This window comes from Rissa tridactyla, chromosome 17, assembly GCF_028500815.1.
Source record: "Rissa tridactyla isolate bRisTri1 chromosome 17, bRisTri1.patW.cur.20221130, whole genome shotgun sequence".
Lineage (NCBI taxonomy): Eukaryota > Metazoa > Chordata > Aves > Charadriiformes > Laridae > Rissa > Rissa tridactyla.
This window is the reverse complement of record NC_071482.1, coordinates 2,380,372-2,395,703: the sequence shown is the minus strand read 5'-3', so window position 1 is coordinate 2,395,703 and position 15,332 is coordinate 2,380,372. Positions and strand designations below refer to the sequence as shown.

The 15,332-nt window shown below is 42.4% G+C and overlaps 1 protein-coding gene across 2 annotated transcripts in view; it reads left to right on the top strand.

The window, feature by feature from the left end:
- The window catches only part of SIK2 (salt inducible kinase 2), a 57,065-nt gene extending 48,828 nt beyond the window's left edge, over positions 1-8,237 (top strand). Inside the window, exons 11-15 of one of the 2 annotated variants that reach the window (XM_054223260.1) lie at positions 394-675; positions 856-1,019; positions 2,091-2,207; positions 2,883-2,974; positions 4,579-8,237. In XM_054223260.1, coding sequence (XP_054079235.1) covers positions 394-675; positions 856-1,019; positions 2,091-2,207; positions 2,883-2,974; positions 4,579-5,167 — 1,244 coding nt within the window. In that variant the 3' untranslated portion in view covers positions 5,168-8,237. The remainder of the gene's footprint in view (positions 1-393; positions 676-855; positions 1,020-2,090; positions 2,208-2,882; positions 2,975-4,578) is intronic. The other variant, XM_054223261.1, reaches the window with a different exon arrangement.
- Positions 8,238-15,332: the final 7,095 nt, after the last annotated feature.

Here is a 15,332-nt window from a genome sequence, read left to right as displayed (position 1 = left end):
AATCATTCATCCCCTAACGATGTACTGACAGAGGAGGACAGTGGGGAAAACAAAAACCTCTGGATTCTCAGATAGTCCAAAGCTGTCAAGATGACCAAGTCTCTCAGCTCAGGCTTGTCAGGATTATCTATAGAAAAAACCAAACACTGGCCGCTCTCCAAACAAACCAGTGAACATCATCTGCATAGCATCTTATCACTGCGGTAAAAATCAGTAGCAAATCCCCGTTCTGGTACTGCAAATGTTAAATTACAATTACTTTATGAAACTTGATTTTTTTGTTGTGTTTCCTCTAAGACAGTCACTGTTGGCAGAAATAGCTTGAGCCTGTGGCACTTCCTTTGCTAAATTACTGCTACATTTTCCTTTTCTGGCTTTTGGTTTTTGTCACAGGGAAAGTCTATTCATTGGATGAAAACTCATCTCTGGGCAGTATTGATTCAGAGTATGACATGGGATCCATTCAGAGAGATATTAAATTCCTGGAAGACACCCCTTCCTTGAAAGAAATGGTGCTAACTAACCACCAAGCACCCAGAATGACGCCTTTCATAGGTCTGAGACCTGCCAATCCAGCCATGCAGGCGCTCACCTCCCAAAAGCGAGAGACCCACAACCGCTCTCCTGTCAGTTTCCGAGAGGGGCGCAGAGCTTCTGACACATCCCTCACACAAGGTAATTATAACTATTGTCATGACACCTTATACCTAGACACATCAGTAACTGTACTCCCTACGCAGAAGCACCAAGCCATCTTGTGACTTAGTTGTTACTCAGCTTATCTCATATTTGCTGTGCTAACCAGATATGAATTAACTGATTTTCTGACAAGGATTTTGTTCAACTCTTCTCCAGGAATTGTAGCATTTAGACAGCACCTCCAGAATCTGGCACGAACCAAAGGAATCCTGGAACTGAACAAAGTCCAGTTGCTGTATGAACAGATGGGATCTGAAGAAGAACCTTCTCTGGCATCAACTGCCACCCAGTTGCAGGACCTCATTAACAGTCCTCCTCAGGTACTTAAATCAGAAATCAAGCTCCATCTTTCAGATCTTCATGCTTTGGGACTTATAAGGAGAGGATAAGGTGTTCTGGAGATCTGAGAAGAGCTAATTCACAGCTAAAATTCCCTGTTCTGTCTTCTGCAGAATAGAGAATGGGCATTTGCAGGCTAGCCTTTACCATCCTCATGGTGTCAGTGAGAAGGCATTGTTAGCTTTCTGAATACAACATTTTATTATTGCTTTTAATGTGAAGGATGATTTAGATTTAACAAAGCCCAATAACATCTTTCCCTGTTGGAGTTGGTCTGGTATAATTGTAAGTAGTGCAAAAGCCAAGTGATAATGGTTAGCCTGATTTGCGTAGTGAAATGCTAAATAGCTTCTACCAGCTCCCTAGTTACTTGTTTCAAATGGAACAGGTCACAGCAAAGAGGAATAGTAAGTTTCTGTTAAACCCCAGGAACAGAATGGGTAAGATGTACGCAGGCACTCTAAGCACCAGAGGAAGTCTGCTGTTCTTAAAGCTGCAGCTGTTACTTTCTGACTGCTGGAAAACTTCAGTTCTGACAACCACAAACTTGTAATGCTTTCACAAGAATCTCCCGCTTGATGTAAACACGCCGCAGTGCTCATGGTATTCTCATGACAACAATTCACTCCCCTCCCATATCAGCACTCTCCAGCTTGCAAGAGATGTCTACTCTCTGCATATTCCTCTCCACCACTATTGAAAGCTTTTCACTTTCCTTTTTGAAGCTGTGCAATCAGAGCTGCACAAAAGCACATTTAGAGTTTGCACAGTTTTCTAACACTGTACATGTACTATTTCAGAGGGCAAGTCAGAAAATACATTTTATATATAGTATCATTTTAGTTACAGATGTAAGCTCTTGCCCTTTGGCAGCACAGATAGTACAAAGTTTTGTAATTTAGGCTCCTCACCATACAGTGAAACTGGTGAGTGACACCAGAGACCAGTCCATATGGCAGCTAGGAAACCTTTGTCAGGGGAAATCCTTAAAGAAAGGGTTGAGGCAGAAAAGCCTTTTCTGGGGATGAAACTTGTTCCTCTTCTCTCTGCAGGAGGAAGCATCTCAGCAGCAGCAGGAAGCTGCATCTGCTTTCCCTAATGGTGCACATCCCCCATTAGTATCCAGACGGCAGAGTTTAGAAACACAGTACTTACAACACAGGCTCCAGGTACCATACTTCCCCTCCACTGAATTAAAACAGCTGCTGTTACTACACAGCAGACTAGCCTTCTTGATCTTATTACTCAGGAAAAATCAGTCAAAGGCTAAATTAGCGGAGAACAGCTGAATTTGAAATTATGCTGTATTTTTCTTTTGTCAGACACTGACCCTAATTATGCAAAAAGTATACTATATTACTGCTGGTTTCCTACTCAGTCTGTTACTGTGTAGTGTTATTAAGGCAATTTGAAGTAACTGCTAGTGAGTACCGATTATGTTGCACCCCATAAATGTTATGCATCAGCATCTGAGGAGCCACTTCTGACCCCCTGGGCCTTACTGTTCCACCACCACCACCTTTTTCTTTTTTTTTAAAACCAATTTTCATATAGCTTTATTTATAAAAAACTTTTTCCCAGCTTGCAGCTTCTCTTTCACTTGGGAAGAAATCTTTCTATGGATGTTTATGGCATGATCTATCATGCAAAGATATTCTTTGTCTGAGGGTTAGAAGCCAATAAGCAGTAGTGGCTGTGGTTTTAGAAAGTAGCTCTATTGACAGCTACTGAAAATGGAGCTGGGCAGTTACACTATCATAAGGGTAGTTGGTCTTCTTTCACTTGCTTTCTGGACTAATGCGTTATATCAAATGCAATTTAAAACAGCACTGCTTTTCTTGCAGAAACCCCCTCTACTATCAAAAGCTCAGAATACGTGCCAGCTATACTGCAAAGAATTGCCCCGGAGTCTGGAACAGCAGTTACAGGAGCACAGGTAAGAAGCTTTCAAGCTATTCAAATAAGTTATTTATTCTTGCTCTTAAGAGTAATAAAAGAACTAGAACAATCTTTGCCCAGTTAGAAATTCTTTGAGAAAGGAAAGCTTCACTTTAAAATTTGTAAGGGCACAGTCCTTGTATTAAAAGAAGGACAACAGTCCTGCCACGTGTTTACAAATTTCTGTGCTACGAGCTCTTTATCAGCTAACACTACTAGGGTGCAGGTAAACTGCAAATACCTGCATGCTACATTTAGTACTGATGGGTGTATAGAAGCATAGGAGGAAGCTACCCTACTACTTACATTGTTGTACTTAATTTCACCCTCATCCTCCCAACCACCCCTTGTTTATAACCTACAGACTGCAGTATTCAGCAAACATGTATTTCTGCCTGCTGGGAAGCCCTGCAGTCATTTAGGTATTTTCTGTCTCATTCCCATGACCCAATAATTTTACAGTAAAGTAAATCAAATTTTTCTTGTAATAACAAGATCAGTTTAGAAGTGACCCTCCTCTGAAAAAGTTACAGTAAAGAGTGAATAGGTTTGAAGTGTCCCCTCATAACTGTATGTATTATAGCAGACAAGATTTTAATTGCCAAGTTAAAGGGCTGTAAGCTCTTTATGAGCTCTTAATTTGGTAATCAAACAAGTAAGCAAGATAGATACTGAAGACAGTTACTGAGTTTTGCAAAAGAATCACAGAAAGAGGAAGGAAAATAACATACCTACATGCTGTCTAGAACAAAAAGACTGAGGAACAGGGGTATAAAAATGCCACTTGATTTCAAGAAAGCATGCAATCTGATATTACTTTCTAGCTTATGGCCACTCCTGACAACTGTAGAGTTGATTAATCCCAATCAAGAATTTAACTAACAGTATTGAGAGCACCTTTGGTGTACTTCTGTACTACTTTTAAGAATAGGAAGTCTGCAAGGAGAAATAAGCTGGGGGAAGCAATAGATTCTTTTTCTGAATGCAGTCTCCTTGCGTCAGTAGTAGGTTTCCTATTTCTGCACGCTTTGGGAATTGGCTGGCCGGAGAGCTCCACTCTGTCATATCACTGGAATTTGTCAAAGGTACCTATAACCTTGCATTGCATGTAATTTCGTACTGTTTGTAAAGAGTCAAAAACCTTGGAGTTTCATAAAAGTTCATAGGGAACAGTGCAGTTCAGAGAAAATACGGTGGGGAAGGAGACTTTGTTCATTTCCATTAGTAGCCAGCAATACTCAAGTCTTCAGCTCCCAAGTTCCACAGAGCACTGAATAGCAGGCTTAATACTCATACAATGCATCTTATTCTTAGCAAACAAAATTAAACAATGCATGGGATTAACTCAACTGCACAGGAAAAAAATCACTAGGCGATTAAAAAGGTTATCAAAGAGGTCTACAAACTCAGTCTCTGCACATTTGCTGAAAGGTAAAGATTCTGGTGCGCTGTGAAATTTAATACACAAGATTGCCCCGGAATTTTCCAGTTGTGTACCTCAGTCCCTGCTGGAACTGTTTGAGTGACTAGCATGCAGGACTCATGCTAGCACCTTAACACTTCAAAAGACAAAAATAATTGCTGTTTATGTCCTTGATTCAGGCTGCATCAGAAGAGACTCTTTCTCCAGAAGCAGTCCCAGCTACAGGCCTATTTTAACCAAATGCAAATAGCTGAGAGCTCATACCCGAGGTCAAGTCAACTGCCACTTTCATGCCAGGAGGAGCAACAACAGCAGCAGCAGCAGCAATCAGCCCAGTTCAGCTTGCAGCAGCCTCTGAGCCCTGTGATGGAGCCTTCCTCAGAACAAATGCAATATGACCCTTTCCTCAGTCAATACCAGAAGGTACAGCTGGATCCGCTGCCACCCTCCCAGATCACCAGCTCATCACGGTTGTCATCACCAGTTCAGGTGCAGCAGCCACCACAGTCCTTACAATATTCATATGAGACTTGTGAATTGCCTGTTGTTGCCTCTTCTGAGCCAGACTACCCAGACCAGTGCCAGTATTCCATGGACCCAGCACAACAGAGCAGTGTAGCATTGCCTGACAGCCAGAGCAGCTCAGCAGCTCATGAGTCCCAGTCAAACTATGATGCGTTAACCCTCTCAGAATTGCCTGGACTCTTTGATTGTGAAATGATGGAGACTGTAGATCCCCAGCACAGCGGCTATGTCCTGGTGAATTAATACCATAAGGTGACTACCATAAGTGGAAGACAATTAATGGAGAAGCATGTGAATTTTTGTTTTTTCTTCCTACCCAAAAGTTCGTGGTAATTTTTCGACCCTTGAATTAACAGGGGAACTAAAAATCCACCTGACTGGACGAAAAGCGGGGGGTGGTAAGAAGTGTTTGGCCACTAGCTCCTCTTGCTGGTGGCAGGGGCTAGAGAACAGACAGTGCAGTTTCATCCCACAAAGAACTAGTTTGCATAGAAGGAGGCAAAAAAAAAAAATATTGAATTTTAGAGGAAGGAAATAGCCCCTTTTAAAAAGATTGTGGAGTTTGTCAGCATTCATCTAACATTCACTTGGAGAAACGAGAATGAATGTACATTGTATTGTACTTCTTGGCAATAAAAGCAATAGTTTTCATTGAAATTCAGGGTAGATTTGGGTCTGTGCTGATGGCAACTGTAATACTCTCAAAACAGTAGCGCAAGGTGGAATTAAAGGAAAGTTGCACTTTGACATCCAATTGCTGGTTAAGCTACTGATCTGGAACTACTCCATGGTAAGTCTCTGAGATCACCAGGCATCTCAGACAGCTGCCACTTCCTCCTCCTAGCAAGCAAACAGTATTTCTCAAGCCTGCCAAGGAACTTTTAATGGTCCGCTAAGGGAAGCTTTTGGATCTCTGCTAAGTGACATCTTTACGTTGTCAAAAGATACCTGGAACCGACACAGGCCACCACAGCGGTTTGTACAGACCTCTGGGTGGGAATCAGAATACTAAAGGATAAAGCCTTAGCTAACAGTGATAGAAGGTAAGAAGTACCATGAGAAAAATCAAGAGCTGCAAACAATGGCATTAAAAAAAAAAAAAATCCACCTGGGTAGCTTTTGAAATGAACCGTTTTTGCAGGGAGGCCTTTTGTGGAGGGCTCTGTCTTGGGGAAGTTCCAATCGCTGGAAAGGATCCATCTGTCCTTCTGTTGCATTTTGAAAACAAGCAAACAAACTGTGTTTTGAATTTGCAGTATGTGTTGCTGGTGGTTTATTGAGCTTTGTATATTTGGACAATTATTTAGGGTTTTAGAACTTAAGGATAAAAACAATGAGCTTAAAAAAACCCCTGTGAAGTGATAGTGCTGTGCCTTTTTCAGTTCTTTATCAGCCTATATGCTTTTTTTCTGAAGAAAGTAGACAATACCCCATTTATATCCTTGCTACAGCCAAAGTCCCTTCAGAGCACACGTTCCACCATGTGGAACATAATGTTTAACTTTCTAGTGTTTTGACTGCTCGTGTATATGTAACATTGAAAGTATTACAGCAATATTTAGCATCACAAACTGTTGATGTATCAACCATTTCAAGAAATACTAAACTCAACAAGCAGTTGCGTCTCCAGAACTTTCAGTCATGAAATGCGAGTCATAGAAGGACTGTTTAGGAATCTGCAGGAAGTTTAGATCTCTAGTTTGGGTTCTGTCTTTAGCCTTTAAGTATTGTGGGACATCACAGCATGACAGGCAAACAAGACTGACAGCTAGACAGTTCAGCCCTTTTCTGAGCAAACACATTAAGCACAAATGCAGATTCATTAAAGCACAAAGGATGGCAGAGAAACGGTGCTGATCACATATGTAGAAAGCACCACTGTTTGCTGGAAAGTTTGGTGAGCTAAGGTCTTTGATACTAAAAATAATGAGGGTGTAGAAAGGTGGATAATCAGCCAGTATTTATAGCAATAAGACCGCATTTAAATGTGGAATAGTAGGACTTTAGTCACTGCATTGTAGGCTGTGTGAAGCAGGGAAGGGTTTAAAAACTGACAGAAGGCACCTTGCTTCCTGTATACTACAACTAGAGAGGCAACTCCTGTTGCTATGTAGCCTGCTCTGATACTGGTCCAGTTGTGCAGCTGGACTCAATCCATAAGTGCTCAGCTTCTACCTCTGATATTAGTGATTCTCAAGGCATGAGCAAAGGAGAGTTTAAAGAACAGGGATCACATTCATACACTACCTACGTGATGCAAGATTAAGAAGGCTAGAAAGCTCCATTTTAAATAGCCGAGATAGAAAAGATTTTTATTGTGTGGTTCCCTTCAAAAGGAAACCCATCTGACACACTAAGTAGCTGTGGAACACGGAAGCTCCTATGACACCTTAAGTGACTAACAAAGGGACGGGAAACAGCTTGACAAACACTGCAGGGTAACAGGCCAGGCATTTCACTACTGGGGAAAAAAAACAGGCAACACAGAGTCCCGTCCTTTCATTCCTTCTCCCTACCCCACAGCATAACACTTTCTAGAATTTTAATATCTGACCAAGCGCTCAAGGAACTATGCAGTGAAAACTGCTAACGGGACACACACCACCTATGGAGACAGGCCTAGTTCTGCTCCAGGAACTGGGTTACTGCCATAACTATAACCACTTCCTTCCGCATCCAACTCCAGGATACTGTACATTTTGGGACTCTAAGATAAAAATAGTTCCGTTCTTCAGTGCTGCAGTTCATTTATCAGGATGTGCCAACTAGTCTAAGCTCATTTGAGCTTTGCAGTGCTGGTAAGGGGGAAGCTACAGTGTTTTTTAATGTATGTTAGACTGACCCTTCCCCTCAAGCAAAACCATATTTAACATTTCATGTAATTTCCTTTAAGCCAATTAGAATAAAAGGCTTCTAACAAGGCAGAGTATCCATTGGGTACCACTTCGTACTACTTTGAAGTGGGTTTTTTGTTCAAATCTGTTATGTCTAACTGTGTACACTACTGTTAGAGTAATTATTAGCTTTATTATCTCATATTACAGACTCCTTTGAAGAGACTTTGGTGTGATGTATATGGGGTAAAAATTTCATATGGAGAAAAGTGCAATATGTGTGTGTGGTACGTTCTTTAATGTATTTTTTTAAGGAGTTAGAGGGTTTAGTCTCTGCTTTGGGATAAATGCACTAGTTTTGTGAGCTCCAGTTTGGCAAGTTCATCTGTAGTATTTACATGTAACTGATATGCTGGACTCTGTAATGCAATTACAGTGTATTAATACAAAATAAAGAATACGTGCATTTGATTTTTAAATATCTGGTGAGCTAAAGCAGCCCCTGCCCCTGTGTTCTTAGCAGCCTCTTTATGTATTATATTGAGGTTAAAAAAAAGAAAATGGAAGTCTGCTGCAAATGCTGAATTTTCTAGACTGAAGTTTGCTTCCTATCATTTTGACATACTTAGGGTACTAGCTTCCACTGACTTCTGAAGGCAAATATGAATGGACAAAGCATCCTAATAGCTTCAACAAAAGAGCTCCATTTCTTTACTGTCTGCTATGCTATGGAATGTCAAACACTTCAGGAGCATGCCTCCAACTCGGGCAAGCTCATCTGTCAGTGGTGTATCACCTTGACTTTGAAAGAGGAAAGTTATTCTCAAAAGTACTATCAGTTTTGACATTTTTTACACGCTAATCAGTATACACTGTCCAACGTGTGACACGAAAGCTGTTTAATGCTGATCGTATAACGCTAGACCCTAGGAACAGCACGTGAAGGGAATGGGAGTTTGAGTACTGCCGGAGGGACTCCATCATAATTTCCCTAGGAACATAATCACAGCATGCCATCATGTCATCCCATGCTCCACTGAGAAGTACCAGCCTGGATTTGACCAGAAAAAGCACTTACAGAGGGAGCTGCTTGGCTCAGAATTAGTACCTCGCAGAAAGAAATGAGTTTTTTCTTTTAGGCCTCATAGTGGAACAGTTTCCCTGAGACTCCAAAGTTACTATGAAATTTCTTGAGGTTAGATTTTTTTTTTGTCTGTCTCCTGTTACATCAAGTACAATTAAAATGAGATTGTGTCCACAAGAAAGATCTGCTTACCTGCTATTCTAGCTTTACACATTATCTTTAGCTGTAAAAACATTCCTTCTCTGTACATTCTCTACAATATTTGAGCAGCTCTGCAATGCAAAGCAGTTTGGGACAAGAAAAAAAAAAAGCTACGGTTGCATGAGTAGCTTTCCAAAAGCTTTGGAAAGCTACTCATGCAACAGTAAATTACAACTAGGTTCTACTGAGCTAGTTATGCTACCAACTGCCACGAGTCTGTATTTCTGCAGTCCACATAGACACAGAGTTTAAGGCAGACCAGAGAATCAAGGCACTGCATGGGACGCTGCACTGTTTTGTAGAGACTAGAAAACTTCATGCCAGAAGATTTCCACTTTCATTAACAGAAGACTCATTCAAAATTACTTAAGATGAGATCAAAAACCATTAGGCGTAGTTGGAGAAAACTTTTATTCTGTGGAATTAGAACCAATAAATTACACATGTTTTCTGTTCTCCCCTTCTCTGCTCACACAGCAAGTTTGAATTGGCCTGTAAGAGACCTCCTGAGAACAAAAGCCCCACTCCCAAGAATAGAACAAGACAGATATCCATGAATTGCATCCTGTTAACTACTTTCATTAAAACCTTTTACCCTGATCTGAGGTGTAACAGGCTTACTTTGACTAAGCCTAAGACAATCTAGGACTTTCTTCTTAGAAGAGAGGCTGCTTTCCTCTAGAACTATAAGCAACAGCAGTGAAGAAAATCATCTTACTCTTTTGCTTGAAGCACAACACTACTGTCCTGTCGAGGGTGAAAACTGAAAGTGAACCACATCTGTTCTCTGGTAATTTAGGCAGGAAGTTTACATTCACAGAGAGAATGAGCAACTCCAGAAGAGGCTCTGTGGAAAAGCAAAATGCAATGCTCTTCACAGAGGGAGCGTCAGAGACCAGAAGATAACTAGCAAACATAAGGAAAACATTATAGTTCTTCCGTAGGACTGCAACAGTTACGTGACACAAAAGGTCACGAAATGTGTGTCTATGTGAAAAAAATCTCGATAGCTCTTTTCTCAACATGACTAGCACCACTCTTGTGATCCTCAGCATTTATTGAACCCTTCCTATTGGAAGTGTGATGCTCACAGATGTCGAGTGAAAATTAGTGTTGTACCCAGCAGATTCACCTGTCCTCCCACACATAAACTGCTGTCCCTATTGCATTTGTGCAGTGACCTCAACTACAACTGGCCATGAACAGCTGCAGCTGAGCAGTTAGTATGACGCACTGGGACACAAAACACTTTGCTACAGAATTAGTAGCTTGATTTGTAACAGTACCAACCAACTGACTGATCATCTTCCACCTTCCCGTGAATCAGATGTGCCAAGAAACCTTTAGACTACACACCTGGACAGGACACCAGTAATGCTGTGCTTTAACTCTACACCAAGCTCGACACATTTGACGCTTCTCTCATGGCTGCTTTCCCACAGCAGTTTCTCTGCTGACTCCTAAAACTCCTGATACAGTCTTGGGCAGTGATCCAAGCAAGAAGGGTGAAGCACTGTATCTGCCTGCATGCCCTGCTTAACCAGAGATGTCAGCCAGAGATCGCAGGATGACTCAAGCTGCACAGAGACAGGGACTGTTAGTCACTCCTTCCTTCCCCAACAGCACCGCAAACAGGCTACACACAGGACAGGAAAAAAGAATACAAACGCACTTCCCATACAGACATAGTCTTTCACTGCTAGCAATCACAGCAAAGCCAGAGAAGGTCACACCATAAGGGGTTACCTCAACTAACCTTACAAGCTGCCTGGAAGACGCTCCCCTCCCACTCCCCCACCCCGAGAGGCAAAGGCTAAGCCCTCCTTATCCCAGTGGAGACAAGAGAAAGCCCTCCCCCTCACTGGGATAAATTCTGACTTACAGACTAGGTCAGAGCCTTTAAATCCCTTGCAGAGTTGCAGAGCACAGCATTTCTCTGCTGGGCCTCAGGCCAGCAGAGCTTTCCTTTTCAGTGTTAACTGGCTGACAGTGCTCGTTTAAGTCCCTGGCAGATGGATCAGCAGCAAGGTTGTCACTGGAACACAATACACATGAGGTAGAAGCCGACTATCAGCACAGTTTATGCATGGGGTGAAAGCAGAACGCAGAGACATCTCCTCTGATGATTAGGCTTTTACAGTCTGACTGTAGCTGTAAAACTGTCTGCATTCAGTGCATAACATCTCTATGGACGTGAGCTTCAGCCTCTGTTCACCTTGCACCAGAGTCCTAAACACATTCAGGATAAGCCTTAAAAAGCTTCATCCCCAAGTCCTTTTGGTATAGAGCAAACCAAAGGGAAGGTGAGGGGGGAAGATTAGCTGAAGGAAGAGTGGAGAGAAAGCCCGTAAAAGAACTGGTGCATTAGAAAGAGGGAAAAGGCAAGCATCTAGTAGAGGGCTGCAGGACTAGATAGCCCCAGACAGCAAATACTCTCAATGACAGCTCAAAAAGACACAAACCCCGACCCACACTGCAAAAACCTGATACCTTTGCACATACAGAGCAGGAAGGACTTCTGCAGGCCAGAATGCAGACATACTGCCAGAAAAGCTCCAACAGTGGTACAGCCAACAGCTGTAGTCTTGCAAGGCTTCAACTAACCTAGACACTGTTCCCGCTAGTACAGGCAGATTTGCATATTTGGATAGGTAAACAGCAACAAGGCTACATGCTTTTACCAGGAGCTATACTGGCTTGGGCACTGGAAGGACGCACCTACACAGCTGCAAAACAGAGTTGGCCAATTTCCTGATACAAGAGCAGGTTTGCCTGATGAAGAAAAAGTCTCCCCCTCCCTCCCCAGCTCTCCCTGCTGAGATGCTACCTCAGGATTATCTGAAACACCATAGCCAAGCTGCAGAGCTCTGCATCGTGCTCAAACAGCATTGCCCAGTCCTTTGCTGCCCAGAGGAATACTCCGCATCACAGCCATGCTTCTTCCCAGCTTGTGTCGAGCCCTCCACCACCTACATACAAAGACTGCACACAACACCCATGCTGGTTTGCACTTCGCTTACATGTTAGGGAATTGTGACACTTGGAGCCAAACATTATAGCACTGACAGGATTCATCTCTTTTACAGCAACAGCCAGCACAGGACTGTTTGCATGCAAATACAAGACAGTTCCTTTCCAAATACAAGGTAGCTCCTCCCAAGAGGCAGACTTTCTCCCACAGCAAAACATCAGGCCCATAAAAGCAAGCTCTGAAATAATAAATGCTTCACCAGCTCCTGTTCTTGACAGGACCAATACCCTGCAGCCCAAACACATTTATTTCATACCTACTGCTGAGCATACCTTCATCTAGCCCTTGTGCAGTGGCAAATGCAATCAACAGAGCAGAGCTTGAAGTTGAAGAGCAGTATGCAAGCCAGGCTAAGCCAGTGCAAGCCACTGTCTAAGGCCACAAGAGAGACTTTGGAGGTTTTATCTCCTGATTGACCTATCCCTTTTTCATTGGGACCACATGATTTCTAGATTCAGTTCTCCTTTACCCCTTCTCAACTCGGCCTCCAGGAGATGATGGGACTATTCCCCTCCTGCTGCCCACTGTCTAGAGAAGCGTGACATAAACACAAAGGCTGATGTGAATGGAGAATGAATGGGAACATCCAGGTGTGAAAGCACCGAAAGGAACAAAGTGTGGGAGAAGGGCTTTAAGAATAGCAGGTGTAGGTGGCATCTAGATTAACAGGACATTCAGATCCCAGCACATGGTGTGTTAATCCTGACAGCTCACAGAATAAGTGGGGGGTAGAGGAGTGAAGCAGATTGAGAAGACTGATTCCTGTTAGCTCCTGAAGGGGTCAAAAGGTACATCCAAACACAGCATCTCACCACCGATCTAAGAAGAACCCAGGAGATGTAAGAGGATGCCATAGGCATCACCTCTGTCTTCCACCTCCATCATTGAAAGGAATCCTGACCAGATCATGTGGATACACACATTTTGGTGCCTGTAAGCACGTGGGCATGAGGGTGCAAGGGAGATCAAGTTTATTTTAAAGTGAAAACACATTTTCCCCTCTTTTAAGACCTCACATTTTCACACTATTTTCCATGTTAACTGAAGAAGAACACAAGGTGCAGGCAGGATGTGTATAGACTTAATTGCTGGACAACACAAAAGGGAAACGCATATGCTAGGCTTTATGCCAATGCTGTTTTAGGAGATTTAAGAAAAACAAACCAACCAGTTTTACCTCAATGGCTGTTATTTCCAAATAAGAATGGAGCTGTTGGGCAGAGGGCTGCATTACTTATAATAATAAAAAAAAACATTGTGTATGCATTTTGCAATTAATCACCTCATCAAATAGCAGCTGGATCTACTTAAATTGGAACTGCTTAAATAAAGAGTTGGCAGTCAAGTCAGATGTGCACATCCTAAGAGGCAGAGGGCTGCATTTTGGAAATTATCTAGTAGATCTGAAAAGGCTTAACTAATTTTATGTTCACACACACACACCAAAAAACAAAAAAAAAACAAAAAAAAAAAAAAGCAAGAACTGGGATAATTTAGCCCCAAGATCAAGATGGACAGAGTGGGTGACCCCTTTGAAGGTTCGCAGAACGGTCAGGGTTGGAAGGGACCTCTGCAAATAATCACAGTCCCACCCCCTGCCAGAGCAGGGTCACCCAGAGCAGGTGGCACAGGAACGCGTCCAGGCGGGTTCTGAATGTCTCCAGAGACGGAGACTCCACCACCTCTCTGGGCAGCCTCTTCCAGTGCTCTGTCACCCTCACAGCAAAGAAGTTCCTCCTCACGTTGAGATGGAACTTCCTATGGTCAAGTTTGTGCCTGTTACCCCTTGTCCTGTCACCGGGCACCACTGAAAAGAGCCTGGTCCCATCCTCCCAACACCCACCCTTTAAGTATTTATAAGATGTTTCTGAAGGAGCTGATCCAAGAAAAGGACTTGGTCATTGGACTGTGAAAGCAGTTTCAGACATGCAAACGTGTCTAACAATGAGGCATATTCTAGTAAATACTGTCTTATGCAGACATGTAAGTAAGTGTAAATTCTTTATATAAAAGTAAATGGGGAGAACGGGCATCCTCTTTGTGTCTTTAAGGGCATGCTCTCCTAAAAGGGTCACGACACAGAGGAGAATATTCTCAGAAGCTGAGAATTAAAACAAAAAGGCACAACAGCAACAGACTAATGATAATCAGAATTCACAAATACTGAAGCAGGGAATGAAATGTAAGATGTGACTTGGAAGTATATTCAGCTGCTGCTACAGAGGATGTGACTGAATGCAATGCTATATGACAAGCAGGGGGTAGAACTTAATCTCTTAATTTGTGTATTTTCTAACGAGGGAGTAAAGTGTGACTTTAATCGTTTATAAGAACACCCTACATATGAAACTGAAGAAGATTTAAGGCTGAATATAAAATTATAGCAGAAATTAATGCCCTTCTCCTCCCTTTCCCCCTCCACTACTGGACATTCAAAGTGCCAAACTGGAAAATGGTGCATAAATTCTGTAGCCCTGACCGTGATGGGGAAAAACACAAGGAACATTGCCAAGCAGGTCAACTGAGTATAGAGAATTGCAAGTTAAGACAACAAAAGCACTGTGATTTTTGCTGATTTGGATTATTTTCTGATGGGAATATTATATTGCACGTTTGGAGGTCAGACAGCAGAAAGCTCATTTTAAATATGATGAGAAGAAAATTCTAATTGGGTGAATCTCACAGGGAATCAACTGTGATTTACGTACACAAAACCTCAAAGGAATAAGAATCAGGAAAATGAATGGAGAAAGGAGGCAGATGTAGCTGCTAAAGCAGTAGCCAGCCTGGGTCACATGGAACAACTAGTAATGGTTGTTATTTTGGCACAATAGAAACAACAGGACGAAGGCAGACAGGAAAAGGAGAAATTGATGAACTGATGTTACAATATTTTACATGATAACTGGAAAAAAACAAGTTAAGTAGCAGTGTGGAACACCATCAATAGAAACAGGTGCCAAGAGATTGAATTCAAAAATTGAAATGTGCAGAAGAAGAGGCAAGACAAAGACAAGTCACCTCCCCATGCTGCCCCAGCAGGCTGTCAGACGGTGTGCACGCTTACGAGTACATTTTATACCTAAGTGGACAAAGACAGCCCACGGCAATGAATATTGTCTGGTAGCAATTCCTTTTTCAGAGGGATTACAGAGCCTTCCAGTATTCATTTGAGAAGTAAGAGACTCTGTTGCATGTTTGAAATTGACACCCCAAACCCCCACTATCTACAGGCTAAATGGGAAGGCCCTTTTGTAA